Here is a 19,593-nt window from a genome sequence, read left to right on the forward strand (position 1 = left end):
GTGTGTGAGAGAGAGAGCACAACAGAAAATGACAGATAGACAGACAGACAGAAACAGATACCACTCTGTTGCAAACTTGTTGGAAATCTAGGCATGGAATTGAAACAGTGCTCCTGATCTGTCAGGAGCCCAGGTTCTAAATGTTCTGAATATCTAATTGTATACTTTGGACTGTTCTCTGTATCTGTGAAATGAGAAAAACTGTGCTTCCTATAGGAATAGAAATGCTCTGCTTCTATGAGAATATTGTATCTTCCCTCATACCAAGAGCCACTGTCAGCTGTGGACACAGTCTTGGTTTTCAGCTTTTCTAGTGAAGAAAGTAGGTAGCAAACTCTTAGATTATGAGAGAGAATGTTGAGGCCTGGGAATGGTTTCACATGTGAAGTTCCCTGCTCCTCTATATCCCTGGTGATACACAAGTGGAGTCCTGAGTTCCCAGAGATGAGGCTTTTTTATTGCCAGCCCCCCACCCTGTGAATAACCATACTTCCTCACCACAACCCTGTGCCCGCTCCTATTGTAATCTCCCACATCCTCCGCCTCTCTGACATCCCCACTACCTGCCATCTTCCACCAACCCCCTTCTCACCCTCCACTCCACATCTTTCAAAGAAAATATGGGTAGTTCTAGGGGCAGATCATGAATGATCATCAAGTTGTTCCTGGAGATTTGGAGACCTGAAAAAGTAACATCTGGTTTGAAGTGCCCATCTCCATTACCATCTTGCTGGCCTGAGGAGTTTCTGACAAGTGCCTTTATATTTAATTTTGTTGTACAACTTAGGAAGCAGATAGGGCCCTCAAACCAGGGAAGGGAGCAGTGTAGTCATGGCTGTATTCTGCCTTATCATTTCTGTGTTTATATCTATTATCAAATTTTTCTCATCCCAGTCTTTTTTCTAGCTCTAGGAAGAAAAACCCATCTACTTCATTCCCTGGAATACTCAGACACAGTTCCCATGTAGGACTGGCTTTCAGTTCTGACATCATGTTTGTAGGACACAATGTCTTCAATGGCTCCCTTGCTTTCAGGGTTCTTCATGTTTCTTCATATTGTTGGAAGTTGGGGTATGGCCTTTCCATAATGTTCAAGGAGTTAAAGAGTCTCTCATTCCTACATACCTCTCTCTGCTGCTTGATATGCTCTATTCATGGCATCCAAACTGTAGGGTATAACAGTTGGTTTCTGATATGTTTTTAAACAGGATCATTTCTCAGAATCCTTCATTCTCATCGTGTAAACATATGTCTCAAATTTAACACTGCTTAAACCCTACCAAATGCAGTGTGCCAGAGAGTAAAGGATTACATATTCCAGGCCCTAAGCTTTCTTTAATGATGTCTGAAGCTCTGCATATCTTGAGGGAGAGGAGAGATGGCACAGATAGGAAGCTGGTGTTTAAGTCCAAAGATTAAGACCAGGAATGCTGCTCTATCCAGAATGAAGACTCAGAAGAGATGGGTCACATGTGGTACACTTTTTTCTCAAACAGAGCTTCCCCCACAGCCTTTTTCTTTGACATTTAAAGGTGTACAAGGTCATAAGGCTAAGGTGAAAATTAAGAAAAATGTTCTGGCAATGAGAGCTGTTGCAGGGGAATAACCTTTTAAAGGAAAACATGGAAATTCTGCTGATCCAGACAAATGAGAAAAAAAGTCTCCTGTAATCTTTCTGGATATGAGAGAAGAACCTTGTTTGTCTCTTCTCAGCCTTTTGTTATGCTGTTGTGAATCCTTGAGAAAGCATAGATAGCATGATTCTAATGCTACGGTTAGCCCTCAGTTCAGTATTTTCTCATGTGCACGTAGTAGAAAAAGCTTGGTGCCTTGGCAAGCACATGAAGAAATCATCATTTTTGTCATATAGGTTCTCTAAGGAGCTTGTTCTGTTTCTTGAGTTTTTTCATTTTAACTTGTTTTTTCATTTTAAATGGTATTTCTGTGCACCTAGCCAATGCCGTTGGTGACCCTTAGCTCCGAATGGCTGGGAGAATTCAGAGTGTAAGGGCAACACAACTCAAAGAGGGCAGCCAGTTAGTGTCAATCCAGAGGCCTCTCAAACTGCCTGGCCCCTGAAAGGTGCTCACACATGTTGCTAATGGCCAGCGAATTGGCCAGCTAGTTTTGACTGGTTCATCAGTCTACGAGTAGGCCCTGTGTATCCCACACTGAGACTGGAAAGAATGGCTTCATGTAATGAGTTCCCACAGCTCTGTATTTTTAATAAGCTTTACCACATCTTGACTCCCTGACCCTTCAGTTCTACAGTTTGATCCCTTTGTTGTGCTTCACCTGTTGGTGTTAGCTAAGTGGCCTACACAGAGCAGTGTGGCCCAGTTGTAGCACTCATAGCTAATCTAAGCTGTCATTTTACTGGGCCCCCGTGTTAGCTGAAAATCTCGTGTTCATCTGACTATAGCAGTCTCTGCACCGAGAAGAAATTTCTTTTAAACACTGACAAGAGGTGATTGAATGGCTGGAAGTGTCAGGATTGATTACTATGATCCCTTTTCCTCTGAAGCTAAAATTCTTCTTAATAATATTTTTATTTGTAATTTGGGAATTATTACTTATGTTATTCTTCACCAAATGTACAAACTGAGTTTCAGGATTCTCTTTCCTGAGTACATATGGATCAAATCCATTTTGGTAACACTCTTTTAAAACTAATTTTTGTTTTTCTAACCCATGAGAAAATAAACCAACCTCCTGAAGCCTCAGAGTTTCTTGTAATGAGAAAGAGGCTATGATTTAACTTTGTCACTATCAATCCATCTTTATTAAATACTGGGATGCCATGGGATGTTTTCCCCAAGTAACCATGAATTCAAAAGAATTAGCCTCCAGACCAGCACTGTCCAAGAGCACTTCAGTGATGATAGAAATATTCTGTGCCACTAACCACATGTGCTGGTGAGCGCTTGAAATGTGGCTAGCTTAAGTGAAGAGCTGAACTTTTAATTTAATTTAATTTTAATTAATTTAAATTTAAATGGTCACATGTGGCTGGTGGCTACTGTATGAGACAGTGGAGTTTTAGACCTTACTCTGTCACTTAGGAACAAGGTGACTTTGGGCAACTCAATTAACTTTTCTGAACTCAACTTCTACTTTTATAAAATGGGGATAATAACCCGTCCTACCTACCCCATAGATTTTGTTTGGAGATGATTAGATGATGTACTGTTCATGCTTTTGAAATACAGGCAGTATTATTCTCCATTAAGAATGAGAGGAGCATTAGCTTGGATCTATCATCTTGTGAATCTGAAAGCAGCTTTTTTTTTTTTTTTGGTGAGGAAGATCAGCCCTGAGCTAACATCATGCCAATCTGCCTCTTTTTGCTGAGGAAGACTGGCCCTGAGCTAACATCTGTGCTAACATCTGTGCCGATTTCCCTCCACTTTATGTGGGACGCCGCCACAGCATGGCCTGACAAGCAGTGCGTTGGTGCATGCCTAGGATCCGAATCCGGGCCACCAGCAGTGGAGCGCATGCACTTAGCCACAGGGCCACGTGGCTGGCCCCTGAAAGCAGCTTTTAATATATCTATCAATTTCTATCAAAACTGGTGTTTAAGAATAGGAAGTATTTTTCAATAAATAAAATTATTCTTGATTCCACTTTCCTTCTTACCCATAGATTAAAAAACAGTTGCTGAAAATTGTTAAGAATCAAAGAACCACTAGCCAATGTGATACAGTCATGCATTGCTTAACGACAGGGATACATTCTGGAAATGCATTGTTAGGTGATTTCGTCATTGTGCAAACATCATAGAGTATACTTACACAAACCTAGACTGTATAGCCTACTAACCTAGACTGTATAGCCTACTACACACCTCGGCTATATGGTACTAATCTTATGGGACCACTGTCATAAATGTCATTATGTGATGTATGACTGTACTCTATTAACGATTGTTCCCTTTTTGGTCGTATATTAACAGGACTATCATTTTATTAGGTTGCTCTCTCCATGGTAGTGGATGTTTCTTTTTTAACCTCTCTTAAAACCAGTAAACAAATGGCTGAGTTGGAAATAATGTTTTTTTATTTCTGGGCGACTTGCCAAGACACAGAAATGTTTACCAATGGGGACACAGTGGTGATTCCAGAGCAGATGAGGGCCTGGTTTGTGGCTGAGTTGCCCTTTTTTTTTTTTTTAACTTACAAGATTTAAGATGACAAAATAGTAGGATTCAAGGAAATGTTGTTTGTTGTGTTTTTAAGTGAAATGTTATAATGTCCGAGACATGTCTCACCGATACTTTGTAGATTATGAGTTTGGGTGGGGGTGAGGGTAAGAGCATGTCCTCACCTGGGCCTTGGTCATTTCCGGTGTGCTCCAGTCCACGTGGGAGTTGCTAGAACTCTGTGTGGTAGTCTCTGCACTGCTGTCCCTGTGAGCCAAAGAAGTTTGGCCAAGATCCGGCCAGTGCCCCTTTCCAGTAGGAATTCAGAAAAGGCATCCCCCAAACCCTGCAGTTTGCCAGCTGCGCCAGCCTGGTCAATGCCCTCAGGCTCGTGCTTCTTTCTAGATGCTTGCTCTCACAAATGGTAGTGTGATCGATACATCGATATGTTTGGATGAAAGGGCTAGTTTCCTTTTTTTTTTTAATTGAGATATAATTGACATAAAATAATATTAATTTCAGGTGTGCAACATAACTTTTCTTTTTTTAAAGAAGCAGAGAACTCCACCCAATTGAGATGATGTATCCTCAGCACAGGAATATGACTGTTTAACTGTAATTGAGTCCCAAGTTTAAATGGCATTTGATAAACACCAAGGTAGAACATGTGTTCTAAGATTGAGGCTAACCTTATCCCTAGATTTGAAGCTGAGAGAAAATTGTGTTTAGGCATGTGGCCTCAGGAATCTTCTATTTTATCTCAGGAGAAGACGAGCTGAGCACATCACTCCCAGGTGTTTTATGTTGCATTTCTGATAGATGTTAGCGTCCTTATCTCTCTTCCTGTTGTTGTAGGGTGTATTCCTACCTCAGTGGTCATTGACTAGCATAGAACTCCCCCCGTGGCCAGTTGCTAACAAATCCTAAATAGGACTCTAGAGTGAGTTGTGTATTCATATTCTAAGCACATTCATTGTTGAATCCAAAGAAGAATCCAACAGGGAGCTCTGATGAAAGTAGTCTTCTTGATATGAGTTCTTGATACAATTTAATATCTAAAAAGTACACTAGGTATTCAGTTTCATTTAATAATTAGTTCTTGAAGTGTCTAAGATATCTAAGGCCACCTTCTTTTCAAGATAATAAATGAAGCTTGTTGAAGCTACTCACTAATTTTACCTGAACAATACAAATCCTAAAGAATTACGCACTCGGGGGGAGCGCTGATAGATATCTGTTGATGGTGGTGATTTAAAATTCTTCAGCCTAGTGAGATGTTACTTGCAGAAGGGCAAAGGTTATTTGGAGCTTGTATCTAAACAGATGACTTAGGCATATTGATTATGGGACTTCAGAAACAGGCAACAGCTTTTGTGTATGTGTGTGTTTCACTAAGGAGTATATACTGGAATGATAATTGACTGATTTAGAGTGTTAGACTGAGCTATGGTGTGAAAGCCAGATATAAACATGGCTGGCATATAATATAGTCAAAGAGAAGCTTGGAAGGCCAAGTTCAAAATATTTGACCCCTGATATTTTAACCTTTTGGAATTCACTGTGCCTGTTGATATTGATGCTATGCAAGACTGTGTGCTGACATTGTTTCCCCAGTCTTGAGTCTCTCCACCATCAGTGGGTCGAGGGTGCAAGACTCTGGAGCAGCTTGTGCTTCTGGGAAGGAAAAGATTTAGAATTTTTGAGTCTCCACTTTTTACATTCATTCTTGGTAGTTGACTTTCCTGTCGGTTTGGGTGCGGGTGACAGCCTAAGTGCCAAAACAGGGGTGGTGGCAAGCCAGAGTACCAAAACAGGATGTGTATGAAGCATGTTTTCTGACTGTTAGTTTGGATTCTTGCTTGCTCCAGAATGTATCGTCCCTTCCCCACACCCCACCACCTAAACTTTCTTTGATTCACATGAACTTAGTTCTGGTTTTCATTGTCATGGCCATTCCCTGGAACTGTTGATACTCTTTGGTTAATGGTCCCTGTTGCAGGATATTTTTGTAGACATTTTGGTATGACAGCTGAAAGCAGTAAGACAGAAAATGCAAGTCAAGCCCAGTTAGCTCTCAACATTTGACTCCACACACACGCTGTTTCCTTCAGAAGGAGGATGGCACAGAAAAAAAATTTTTTAAATAACAATGCCTCGAGCTTAACAGAACTTCTAGCAGATGGCAAAGCACTTTCACTTTATTTAATGCTAACAGTCATCAGTGCAGTAGTCTGTATAAATTGCCATTTTGTGGATGAGGATACTGAGGCTCAGAGGGGCCATGTGACTTGTCCAAGATCACACCACCACTAAAAGATAGAGGCAGATCCAGTCCAGGTCTTCGGGCTCCAAACCCCATGCTAATTCCTGAGGGTCACAGTCTAATATTTCTTATTGATGTAGGAATTTTATGATGATAGCCTGTACTTTCACCAAAATTTCAACTTTGAAAATAATGAAAATTGAAAACAGCATCAGGTCAGGACCCACAGTTAGTGAGGTAAGGTGAAAGTTGGTGGTGGGGGTGAGTAACCCCATCATCTTTAAGCCCTCCAGTGAAATTGCTTCCAAGTTCCTACTCTGGTCTGCTGGCTGTGAGGCTTGAAGGCCATGGGCATCTTCCCCCTTCTGTCATAATAATCCTTAGTTAAATCAGAGGTTCTTGATTTCTTTTGTGCCGTTGATGCTCCTTGGAAAATCTTACACATCCTCTAACTAGACAGTTGCCCAAGAAGGTACCCCAAATTCAGACACAGTTTCTGGGGATTCATATGTACTCTAAAGCTGGTACAGTGTGCCCCAAGTTAGGAGCCCCTGCTCTGCTTGGATACAGAATCCTAAGAAAAATCATCTACCTAACGCTAGTGTCAGCCCTTACACACCAGTGACACAGCCAACCTCTGCGCTTTTGTCACTCCGTGTATAAGGACCCTCTCCATTTCTTGTACTGATACCCGTGAACCTCTGCGCTCCTCACCTACTGCCTGCAGAGACCAAGGACTGCATTTCTGTAGCTGCCTTCCATTGAGTGTGATTGCCAGGCCCCAGATGGAAACAGCAGGGTGTGAAATCCATCCAGCTGAATTAGACCCTAGCCAGGTTGTGAGGAAAATGGCAAAAAGCCCTGATCCTTTGGCTCTCAGAAGAACATGCTTTGCAACTCTAAACAATGATCATGAAAGGGGCTCAGGAGATTAAACTCTTTACCAATCTGTGGGCACCTGCACAGCCAGCAGAGTTGAAATTTTGAATTAAGCTGTCGAGAAAAGTTATCAAAACCTTACTAGGTGTACTTTTTAGTCACTTAGCCCCTAGTGATAGAGAATGAGCAAATAAAATCCTTACTTTCTTATCCTCAGTGTCACCTTTCCTCTGCCTTTTGGACTAGGGAAACAATGGTTTTTGAGTTTTAATGGCACCAGAATCCTTGCAGAGCTTACTAAAGATAAAAATTCTTGAAGCCAAGGAATCTGCATTCCAGAGAGATTCTTGCACTCCAGAGACATTCTAATGCAAATGGTTCTTGACCTGCTCTCGGGAAAATACTGGACCAAGGGCTACTGGCATCTTTCCCCTTTACATTTTTAGTGATGACATAGAATATTGTTATTCTCTTCTCCCCAGGAGTTCTGAAGTAGAGGATAGCCCTGTCCACATGATTCAAGAGTTGATGACAAATGTCTAAGACAGTTGAGGCTGCTACATATAAAGTGATTGGGTATAGACAGCTATGAACCCCTGTCTCCAATACTGGGAAAAGCCTGCCTTGCCTGCCTCTCTTCTGGCCTTGTACCGTGTCAGTGGTCAGTTGGGCACAGTTAACGAACTGCCTGGAGCTGTGTGACAAACTTCTGTGCTTGGGCCAAGGGATGTGGCAAAAGACTCAGTTAACTCTGGAAGGAGTTTGATTCTACAGCAACTCCCTCTTCTGCTGTGTTGGCCTCTTCAAGAGGGGGCTGGAGGGAAGAGGAATAGGAGAATGTGTACCCCCTTGACATTTTCTGAGGTTATATCTGAGGTCCTCCCTTCTGTCCCATTGCCAATATTAGAGAAAAGGACAAGGCAGCATTTCTTTCCAGAGGAATAGCCAGGAGAAGAAAGCAAAATGTAAAAGATCAGATTAAAATTACTGTGTTTTTTTGTTTTTTAACCATCACATTTTAGGGAAAAAAAGAAAAAGATACTTGATCAGGGAAGTATGCCCCACCCCCTTCCTCCTATGTCTCTTATGCTGAAATATACGTAAATAAAAAGATCTGAATTTTGGAATCAGAAGAACCAGAGTCTTGTCTTCTTTCTGCAATTTAGTCAGTTGTGATCTCTGGCAAGTCAGCTCTCCATTATAAAATGTGGAAAATAATAGGTACCAAGAAGCTCAAGTAAGGTAATTCCCAACACACTATGCAAACATCAGGGGAAAACAAGGAAACCATTTGCAGCAAATCTTTATGTTTTACCTTCGGGAGCCTTTTTGTCAATGGCAAGGTTGACAGTCTCAGTCCTAGTTTATTTCTTCTCCCCATTTCATTTCTTCTAGTAACACTTGAGAGCAGTGTAGAGTCCAAAGTCCTACAAGGCCCTGTGTGGCTACCCCTCTCACCACATCTCCTCCCACTCTTCTCTTTGTTCACTCTGCCTCACCACCCTGGCCTCCTTGACATCTCTCTCTCACACAGGCAGCTTCCCACTCAGGGCCTTTACACTTGCCGTTCTCCTTGCCTGGATGGCTCTTCCCCAGATGGGGAAGGCCCACTCTCTTCTTCTAGGTCTCTGCTCACACATCACCTCAGAAAGTCTTTCCTGACCACTCCATATAAAATGCTTCTATCCCATGGCTCTCTCCTGCCCATGCTCTGCTTCATATTTCTCCATAGCATGTGTCTCCTCCTTCTGTGTTATATGTTTGTCTTATGTGTCATTCTTCACTAGGGTGTAAGCTGCACAGGAACATGGATAGCCCGGCACCAAAACGGGCTGACACGTGGGCTGTCAATACATATTTGTTGGGGAAATGAGTGAGGAATTAACTGTTAGCATGTCTTAACCTCTTAGGGGACTTAAACCTCTGGACTCCATTTCCTCGCCGCTTATTCCTCAATCTGTTGCAGTTAATTTCTGCCTCCACCAACCCATTGGCAGAGCTCTGAGACCACTGACCATGTCCTAAGTATCAGTAATGCTCTGGAAACTTTGCACGCCTTATTTTGTCTGACCTGCGCACTATTAACATTTCTCTGTTTCTACCTACACCCTTTTCCTTTTTCTTTTTTTTTTTTTTTGTGAGGAGGACCAGCCCTGAGCTAAATCCAATGCCAATCCTCTTTTTTGCTGAGGAAGACTGGCCCTGGGCTAACATCTGTGCCCATCTTCCTCCACTTTATATGGGATGCCGTCACAGCATGGCTTAACAAGCGGTGCGTCGGTGCGCGCCCGGGATTCAAACCGGCGAACCCCGGGCCGCCGCAGCGGAGCGCACGCACTTAACCATTTGCGCCACCGGGCCGGCCCCCTTACACCCTTTTTCTTGAAGTTTACTCCTGATATCAGCTTTGCCTAGCCTTACCCTGCCTCTATGAGCCTCCTCAGGTTCCTTTGCTGGCCTGTCTTCATCACATATGCTTAAATTCTGTGATTCTCTCAAGTCCCAGCCTGGGAAGTATGTCACATTATTCCTAGATGATGTTAGACACATACATATATACACACACGTGTATACACACACACATACCCCACTTACACATCTCTTGATAGGATGTCTCACAATCAACTTGGGCATATTTAGCGTACCCAAAACTGAACACAATCTCTCCCACCCAGTCCCAAGCTTACTCCTCCTGTATCCCCTGTCTGGGAGTATTAATGGCACAACCATTTACCCAATCACACCATTTTGTTCTAAATGCCCTCTTGATTGTCACTGGAGTGCTCTTGTGAAAATGCATTTCTCACTGGTTTGCAATTCAGAATGTAATAATTGATTTCAGGCAGGGATCAGAAATAGATGCTAAAACCATTAGGTAATGGTGGTTAGGGAACAGGATTTCACATGGCCTCAAAATGTTACCCCACACATTGCATATTAATCACCAGGAGAGAAATGCTGCCTTTAAGATGGAGAGATCTGGTGTCACTTTTCAAACTTTTAGCACTGTCAGTGGTTGGACAACATGATATTATGTGCCTCCTGATATTAAGAAGTACACATCACCTATGTAGTCTTCTTGCCAGAAATGTTTAACGTAAATCTACTCAAGAGGAGACAGACAAGTTCAGAATATAGGACATTCTTTCTGCAAGACAACTGGCTTAGATACTTAAATCCGTGTCATGAAAAACAAAAAAGGCAGGAGTACTGTTCTAAGAGACAACAACCAAATGAAGGGCGTGACTCTTGATTAAATCTTGGATTGAGGGGGAAAAAAAATCCAAACAGCTATACAAGACATTTTGGGGGCTAATTGAGGAAATTCAAATACGGACTGTGAATTAGATTATATTATCGAATTAATGTTAATTTTCTCAGGTGTGATAAAGATATTTTAGTTATGTAAGAGAATGTCCTCATTCTTAGGAAATGAACACTGAAGAATTTAGGGATGAAATGTGATTGATACATGCGACTTTCAAGTGATTCCATAAACAAACAAAAATTGTGTGTGTGTATCTGTGCACACGAGAGAAAACGACTATGGCTAAAAGATAACTGGTGAATCTAGGTCAGAGTTATAGGGCTGTTTCTTCTTATTCTTTCAGTGTTTTTGTAGGTTTGAAAAATTTAAAATTAAAAAGGGGTGCAGGGAAGGGGGACATGCTTGTGCAGACATGGGGGGGTGAAGTGAATACATGCCACCTACCAGGTGTGTTTCTGCTCATTTTATTTTTTAACAGAAAACATCAAGGTAGAAATAACTCCCTCACCCCGCTCCCTGCAGTTCTGGTTATGTCACTCCCCTGGTTAATGTGGTGGCTGCACAGTGATCTCAGGATACAATTCTTAATAGCACTTAAAAAATATTATGCCATTTCCTTCTGGCCTCCATGGTTTCTGATGAGAAATCTGCTGTCATTCAAATTGTTTTCCTCTGGCTGGCTTTCAAGTTTTTTCTGTGTCTTTAGTGTTCAAAAGTTTAATATGGCATATCCCGGTATGAGTTTCTTTAAGTGTATCTTGTTTGGAGTTCACTCACTTTCTTGAATCTGTAGACTTACGCCTCTTTCCAAATTTGGGAAGTTTTCAGCCATTTATTTCTTTAAGTACTTTTTCAACCCACCTTCTGTTTCCTCTCCCCTAGGGCTTGGGTGACATGATGTTAGATTTTTTGTGGGTGGAAGTGACCTTGCTGTCACTGGGCCGTGGTGAGAATCCTGGCTCTTCACTAGCTCTCCTCTGACATCACGACAGCAGGGCTGGGGAGGGAGGCCTCACTACTGTGTAAGTCCAGGCTCCCCACTTGGTCTTCATCCTTGGATCAGGGGGAGGGTGTTTGTTACTAGCTGGTGGGAATGCAAGCCCCAGCTTCCTACTTGGCCTTCCTTGACACCCCTCTGGGCAGGGGTATTGGAGTGCTTCATTACAGCCTCGCAAGGGTGGATGTCTAGACTCCCCATTTGGCCTTTCCTGGTGGGGGTGGGGGTGCGGCTGCTGTTTTTCTATGGTGTCTGGCTGGGGTAGAATGATTATTGTCTAAAAGTTTTCTGTCTTGCTAGGCTGCCCTTTTTCCTGGTCATTTGGCTAGTGGGAGTAGGTTTTGTGGGGGCTTTTTTGTCCACCTCCATTGGTTGCCGGCTTCTTCAACTCCAAGTCTGGGATGTATGAAGCAAAAAGGAAACCCAGGAACTCCCCACTGTGTTGTTCTTCAGCTCCCAAGGTCCCTAGCCAGTCTGCCACCTTCTCTCTACCTTTCAGAACCTGCTGATGTTTGTTTTATATATAATGTCCAGAGGTTTTAGTTGTACTTAACGGGAAGAATAGAGAAAAGTATGTCTGTTCCATCTTCCCAGATGCAGAAGTCCCTGCAATAGCACATTGAAACTCTTCATGGGCTGGGCCCTGCTTCCCGTTCCAGCCTCATCGTCCCCACATGAACTCCTTGGTCCAACCATATCAAACTACTTGTAGTCCCTTGAACTTATTGTGCTCTTTCCTACCTTCATGCTCTTGCGCTTCCTCAGCCTCAGACAGCCTCCCCACTCTCTTCCTTGTCTGTATGTGGTGTTTCTATGTCGTTCATTTGGGTTTTCTCTGTAAAATCTACATGGACAGTTCACACACTCTTTCCTCAGGCTGAATTTCGCCTCCTCTGTCCTATGTAGCACTTTAAATTACCTCTGCAATTGTACTTCCATCTTGTATTGTAATTATTTGTCTTTTTCTCTAACCAGAACATGAGCTGCTTTTGAGGACTGGGACTCCATCCTGTATATCCTTGTCCTCAGTAACTAGCACAGTAGTTACTTAAGAATTGTTTATTGGTTAGATGGATGGATGGATATATTTCTGGTTTCCCACCTCAGTTGTTAAATATGTTTGTTCCCATACATACACACAGCCGCCACTGATGCACTGTGCGTGTGCCCACTGCTCCTATAGTGGAAAAAGAAATCCAACAGGCTTGCCTGAAAGAAGGGCTCCTTGGACCGTGGCTCTCTGTTGACCTCTATTAGCTGAACTATGTTCATGGCCTTTGAGTTCCTCTAACGACAGAATTGGTGGTGAACTTCTGGCATAGTATCTTTTCGAGGATGGGAACCATCATTTTTATTATGTCAGCACCTAATAAAGTGACAGTCAGACCCAGGCACCTAATAAATATTTCTCAGTGATAATGATGAGGAAATGAGGCTTCATGGTTAATTGCTGTCATTGCTTGATGAGATGCATTTCCTGAACTGCTTTGGGAATCCTAGAAGACTTTCACTTGCCTACATGTTTAAGTAAATCTGGGGCCAGTGATGGGAAAGCACTGGTTTAATGTCCTAAATTAATGTGATAGGTTGGTTTAAGGGTCCTCATGCTTACCCTTCAGTGCTAGATTAAATCAAGACCTCTCAGTCCCACTGCTCCTGCATCGTAAGCCACAAATCTTATAGACCCACTGAGCACGGCAGTGAGTTCCCCCTTGGAAGTGGATGGCAGTATGTTTTTAAAGATAAAATTCAAACAATTTTTCTCTTTTTAGTTCACAAATGACCTCATTTAATTAAGGCAGCAAACATGTAAGGGGAGAAAGAAAATGAGCGCTGGAGATAGGGAACAGAATATTAATTGGTGGTTGTAGCCAGCCGGGGGTGGGACCCACGTCTAGAACTGAAACTGTGATTAAGAACGCCACACCTCTTAGCCACTTCTGTTCACTTGATTTCCGTGGGGAGCTTGGTTATTTTTCCTTTCAGTACGTGCTGCACACTTCCCTTTGTTCACACAAAGCAGTACAAGTGTTCCAATGAAACCAGCTCCCAGAGGGTGGGAGTTCCAAAGGATCAAGAACTGCCCTCTGACACCGAAAATGTGTATTCTTAAAAACAACATGCACAGCTCTTGGGTTTGCATTCGTCTTTGGGGGCTTCTCTTTCAGAGACTGCCTTCTAGGAGTTTCTGGGAAAATGAAATTTCTGAGTAATATCTTGGCTCCTCTGGCAAAGCCATTAAGGCAGCAAGGAGGAGGGAGGAGTGGGGGTCCAAGATGAATGCAGCCCTCCTAGCTAGATGTACATTTATGGGTTAACTTTGAGTCTTTTGGGTTTTTCCACAGCTGGCAGAGGCCTAAACTTTAAGACCTATTTTCCACTTTGCTGTGCTTCCTTGTGTCTCCTTCCCTTAGCACAGAAGCCTGAGGTGATTTTGAGTCTTCACTGCCATTTGCTCCTATGTCAAGAAAGCTCAGGGTTACCTTTGTCACCCCTACATCTCCTTCATTAGGTTACCCTCCACAGCCAGGGCTTTTGGTAGAGCTGGCTGGAGATGCATAGGAGTGCCCTCCACCTCAAAGCCCAGAGTACTGGCTGCCCCAGCTCCAGTCTCTCCCCACGTGAACCTGAGATGCACCTTACAGGAGTCCCGACAGAAAGCTGAAGAAAGAGGGGCCGTTGCCCCTCCTCCTTTCGCTGTTAGAAGTGGCTATTGAAACTGCTGACCTTGCTATCAGAGAGCAGAATTAGAAGAGGGGAAAGAGCAGCAGAGAGTGAGTGGGCTATTCGAGTACTGAGAGAAACCGACACACTTGTCAGAAGGTTTAGATGAAGGAAGAAAGGGAAGATAGAACTAGACCTGGGCTGGGGCCCACCACTCTGTGAATGACCTCACAGGTTACTGCAGGATTAGTTTCATCACATGTAAAATTGGAAGAATGGTCCCTGCCTCATGGGTTGTTAAGAGAATTCAGTGAGATTATGTTTTTGTTGTTGTTATAAAATGAAACAGTTTTTTGGGATTGGTAATTATTGTCTTGAATTCTTTTCTTAGTCCTCATTTCTGGTTCTCTTGACCAGCCCTGAGCAGCTAATGAATTCCTCTGGTCTTCTCGTCCCCCTCCAGGCTTGTCTCCTAGTATCAGTGCTGAAGGCTGCCCCTTAAGCTCCATGGTGAGCCCCAGGTTTCAGACCAAAGCTTTCTGTGCCTGCAGTCACTTTGAACCCCTCTTCTGAGCCTTCCTTACACCTGTTTGTGCTCAGTCCTGTGGTCAAGCTGACCTTTCCACATTGCCTGCACTTGGCCCTACATCTAAGAGTACGTGTATTGAAGCCTCCTTGCCTCCCTATCCAATAAGGTCATTCTTCTCTACTTTTTGAAGAAGTTAAGAAACCAACCCAGAGTGGAAAGAACTCTGACTTGAGGATGAGACAGAGTTAGGTTGTAATTCTAACTGCCATTTGCTAGCCTTTCCTGCCCTGTCTGAGCCTGTCCTTATCTGTAAAATGGTCTATTACTAGTACTGCAAAGAATCACTAGGAATGTTAAATTAGATAACATGTTTAAAATATCTAGAACAGTACCTGCCACATAAGTAGGCACTCAGTAAATATTAATCTCTTCCTTGCTATTATGTGAAAATTTCCTTACAGTGGAACTACACAGGAAGTCATAAACACTACAGCCAGTTCACCTGTCACTTATCCCTATTTGTGGTACATCATTCTGTTGTACATGAAGATGGTATATTCCCCTTTCATCAAGAAATTCTGTGCTTTGTGAGTTGTTTTTCCAGAAGTTGGATTTGTGCCCTACCCCTTGGGATGGTCAACGGTAGGTTGCTGAGGCGGCAGGCCAGCCGGGGTTTTGACAGATAATCTGTGGCTATGGTACAGAAACTAGCAGGCCTGTGTGGGAATCAAACCCCCGATTCAACCAATCACTGCATTGGATGGCAGAAGTGCCTTAATTCATCGATGTGGGCACCACTTGCTTCTGAGCACTGTCACTCTCACTTGATTCTTACAAGACTTCCGGGAGGAGGGCAGATTCTCACTCTCCAGAAGAAGAGAATAAGCCCCAGAAAGCAGTCATAGCCCATGTCACCCCAGTGGTCATTGGTAGGACCCAGGAAAAGACCACGAGTGTCTTGATTGTCCGGGACTTCTGTGAAGTTTTGAACCCAGAGGAGAGCTGTAATTCTGGCTGTTCAGATGAAAGTTTAGAGCTCTTCCACAGAATCCTCTAGTTTTCCTGTCATTCGTGTACACTTTGTATCTATTTCTTATGGAATAGTCATTAATTCATTGGATGAATTATGTGCTGGGGGCTCTAGGCACTGAGGATACTGTCGGAAATGAAAGAAGACATAGATAAAACCCCTGCATGCCCTGATGGAGCTTATCCTAATGGTGGGAGGCTGACAGTAAACAGATTAGAAAGATGTGTAGTATTACTGTAAAGGATGTCAGACGGTGATGAGCGCTACAGAGAAAAATAAGGCAGAAAGGAAGCTGGGGTGGGGTGGGGCGGACGCTGTGAGTTTCTCTGATTCTTTGTACTTTCGTCTCATCCATGTGGTAAGCTCTCCGAGTGCAAGGCTGCGTGTTCATTCCCTGCTGGTCCCTCATACCCAGTACAGATTCCTGCATGTCAGGGCTTTGGGAGACAGGTTGTGGGATTGAGCCAGCTTACCCAGTAGGAGCAGGTGCAGGGGCTGTCTGCTTACCCAGTGAGATGCCAAGACCTCCCCGGATTAGAGCTGGGATAGCCTGGATAGTGCCCTGAATGCTCTGATGGGTTGGGGAGGGAGCCTGTGGCTTTTCTTAGAGATTATTTGTTAAATCTAGAGCTCCCCCTTCTGTTCGAAGATGGGATGGGCTGTCAACTGATCTTTTAAAACAATAGTTTCTTTTTTATCCTAAGTTAAAAAAAATTTTTTTTTAAAGAAAGTACTGCTGGGATATGTGGAGCTTTTTCTTCTGAGACTGCTGTTGCTGAGGCCTAGCCCCTGGGGGTGGCATGGGGGGAGGAAGCACACAGGCCCAGGCAGGATAGGGTCATATCTATGCTCTTGCTACTTTTAGTGTCTCCTAGCCCTGCACTCCCACCACAGCCAGCAGCCTAGCAGAGTTATCTCCACACACAGTTTCACAGCTGTTCTGAAATTCTAGGGCAGCAGAAGTGAAACTGACCACTGTCTTGTACATTTCTCTCTTATTGCTGTTGTTCCCTACTTGAAGTGAGTCAGGCCTTTTCCCATTTTATCCTCAGGGTGTCCCAACTCATTATTTGTCCCTATAGCCGAGTTTTTGACACAAAACTCTCTTCATGGTGCCGCATTTGTAGAGGGTCCTGGTTTGGTTTCCCCACCCTCAGTGTTGTTTGCTGAGTCAGGAGCTGTGGTCCTCTGGTGGTAGCCCCAGAACAGAGCTGAGTCCTTGACAAGCTGCAGTGAGTCCTGCAGTAAGCTGCGCTGCTGGTTGTGTAACTGGGGTCAACCTCACAATCACTGTAGTCTTTTAGTCCTCAGAGATGAAATTCAAGTTAATTTTAGCAGCGCTATTAATATCAGCTGAAGTGAAGAAGGAAATGGCACCCAAGTAGACATGTCCTTTTGGTTTAGCTGCCCCAGTTTGGTCACTTTGAGATTTCCTGATGAGGTTGACAAAGTAAGGTAGACCCATCATGCAGCTCTGCCCCCCGTGTCCCTGTCTCCCTAACAGTAAGGTGAGGCCCAGCAGGCATTCTTGGAGTGTTGACTGATCGATAAGGATTGTGCAGCTAACAGTCTGGTAACGGGTCCAAGATATTTTTCAGAGTTGTATTCCATGGGTGCACTTTATAGAGCCCATGCTCAGGCAGTAACTCTTCCCGTTAGGAGTAAAGTACCCAAAATTGTCTTACTGGGGCAGCTGAACCATAAAGATACATGCTTATTCAGGTGCCATTTTCCTCTTCACTTCAGCTTATATTAGTAATACTGCTAGAATTAACTTGAAGCTGGGCTGGCCCCGTGGCTTAGCGGTTAAGTGCGTGCGCTCCGCTGCTGGCGGCCCGGGTTCGGATCCCGGGCGCGCACTGACGCACCGCTTCTCCGGCCATGCTGAGGCCACGTCCCACATACAGCAACTAGAAGGATGTGCAGCTATGACATACAACTATCTACTGGGGCTTTAGGGGGAAAAAAAAAAAAAGAATTAACTTGAAGTTAAGATGCCTTCTCCTTTGTAAATTGTAGCAGTAGACGTGATGCTTCACTATAAAGTAATTCTTTTATGATTCTTCTCCCAACAGCTTTGAAAAGTCCAGCTGCATTTCATGAGCAGAGAAGGAGCTTGGAGCGGGCCAGGGTAAGGCACCTTTCTTCCCTGAGGACCTCCAAAGAGCATTTCAGAGCCCATTACATGGCAGGTTATGTTCTTTCCAGTCTAGCATGCCTCCATGGTCAGCCCTTGCCTCAGAGTTCTAAAGAGAAAGCTCTGCCTTTTCTACCTCATCCCCACCCCCAGCCGTCTCCCAGTGTGATGATATGAAACATGATCAGAATGAGTTTTCTCCTTTACTGTATTTAAGGGTATGCAATGGTCACCGATCATCCTCCTGTTCCTTTGGAGACTGCTAGTATTATCCCATCTTTAATTCTGCTTATCCTTTTGTAGACGTTAGGACACAAACACTAGCCATGGAAAAGCTTGCTGAATGGTGGTCTCTCCATGTCCGTGGCTGCACTGCCCACACCTCTCCAGGATGGGCCTGTCAAGGGGCAGCGGAGATGGCTGGTGTCCATGTGCTCTGAGCAGCCAGTGCTGACTTGAGGCTGTGGAAGCAGAAAGGGTCCCCTCTCTGAGCCCAGGTTCATGCTGCAGCACCTGGCTTGCTGCCCTGTCTCCCTTCAGTTTCAGTTCCCTCAGGGGCCTCAGGGGGATGTTCTGCTGCCCAGTGTGGGCGGAGATGGGGAAGTCACCAGAATATGCTTCCCCCACACACTCCCTTCACTTTTTTCTTTTACATACAAGACAAGGGAAGAGAACCTCCCAAATGGAGAATCATAGGCCGTGGCTCCTTAAGACCCACAGCTCTTTCAGAGGCTCTGAAATACTTATCTCCAAGACTTCTTACTATCTTCTCTTTTTATTTTATTTTTTAATTCTCTAAGGAAAATCATGATTAATTCTTAGAGTGAATGGGAAGAATGAGGTCATGGGTACTGGGAACCAAAGCAGTAACAAACTGCCCTGTTTTAGTTGCTGGGAGTGTTAGAGACTACAGCAGGGAGAGAAGGGATGGAATTGCCTGTGCCCCCCAGCCAGTCGTAAGACTGGGTGCCATTTCCTGGACTGCTTCTCAAGGAGGCAAGGAGTAAATATGAACAAATTACTGGGCACTGTTATGTGAAATTATATCACTTTCTTGTTTATGCTCACATCAGCTCTTATAAATTAGGTGTTATTATCTTCATTTTATAGATGCAGCTAAGAGAGGTTAACTAACTTGTCCAGCTAGTAAGTGGCAAAGCTGGGACTCAGACCTTGGTCTGTGGACCCCAGGTGTTTTCTTAGTCAATACTGTATTCTGCCTTGGCCTTGGCCACTGTTCAGAACTTCAGATGGCTGAGAAAATATGCCTCCCCCAATGTCTGTGAAGACCTGCAGTGTCCGACACCTGTTCTGGCATCTTCTACAGCAGCTGTGGCAGTACTTCTGTCCACTGCAGATGGGGTGGTAGACCCAGAACCCACAGCTTTAAACCATCTCCTGGAGAGCTCAGCGTTCCCCCCGGACCGGCACAGAGCTGCCCAGTCAGAGCACTGAGGCAGCAGACGAGGACCAAGTCTTTACTTTTATTACATGCCGTGTGGTCTAATGTTTTATTTTCTATTCTACTCTACTCTGCCTTGTCCTGTCCTGTCTTGTCCTGTGCTGTGCTGGTTTTGAGCCACTAATGGTCTTAACCTATGGTTTGAGAAATTCTGGTGCAGAGGTTGAGAGCAAAGGCGCTGGAGTCAGACAGATCTGGGGTCATATATACATCGTAACATGAG

General features: G+C 43.9%; 1 protein-coding gene across 4 annotated transcripts in view; it reads left to right on the forward strand.

Annotated features, from left to right (window-relative positions):
* The window catches only part of MRTFA (myocardin related transcription factor A), a 161,787-nt gene that overhangs the window by 123,117 nt on the left and 19,077 nt on the right, over positions 1-19,593 (forward strand). For all 4 annotated transcript variants that reach the window (XM_058568307.1, XM_058568308.1, XM_058568309.1 and 1 more), the window contains exon 5: positions 17,847-17,902. In XM_058568307.1, coding sequence (XP_058424290.1) covers positions 17,847-17,902 — 56 coding nt within the window. The remainder of the gene's footprint in view (positions 1-17,846; positions 17,903-19,593) is intronic.

This window comes from Diceros bicornis, chromosome 25, assembly GCF_020826845.1.
Source record: "Diceros bicornis minor isolate mBicDic1 chromosome 25, mDicBic1.mat.cur, whole genome shotgun sequence".
Taxonomy (NCBI): Eukaryota; Metazoa; Chordata; class Mammalia; order Perissodactyla; family Rhinocerotidae; genus Diceros; species Diceros bicornis.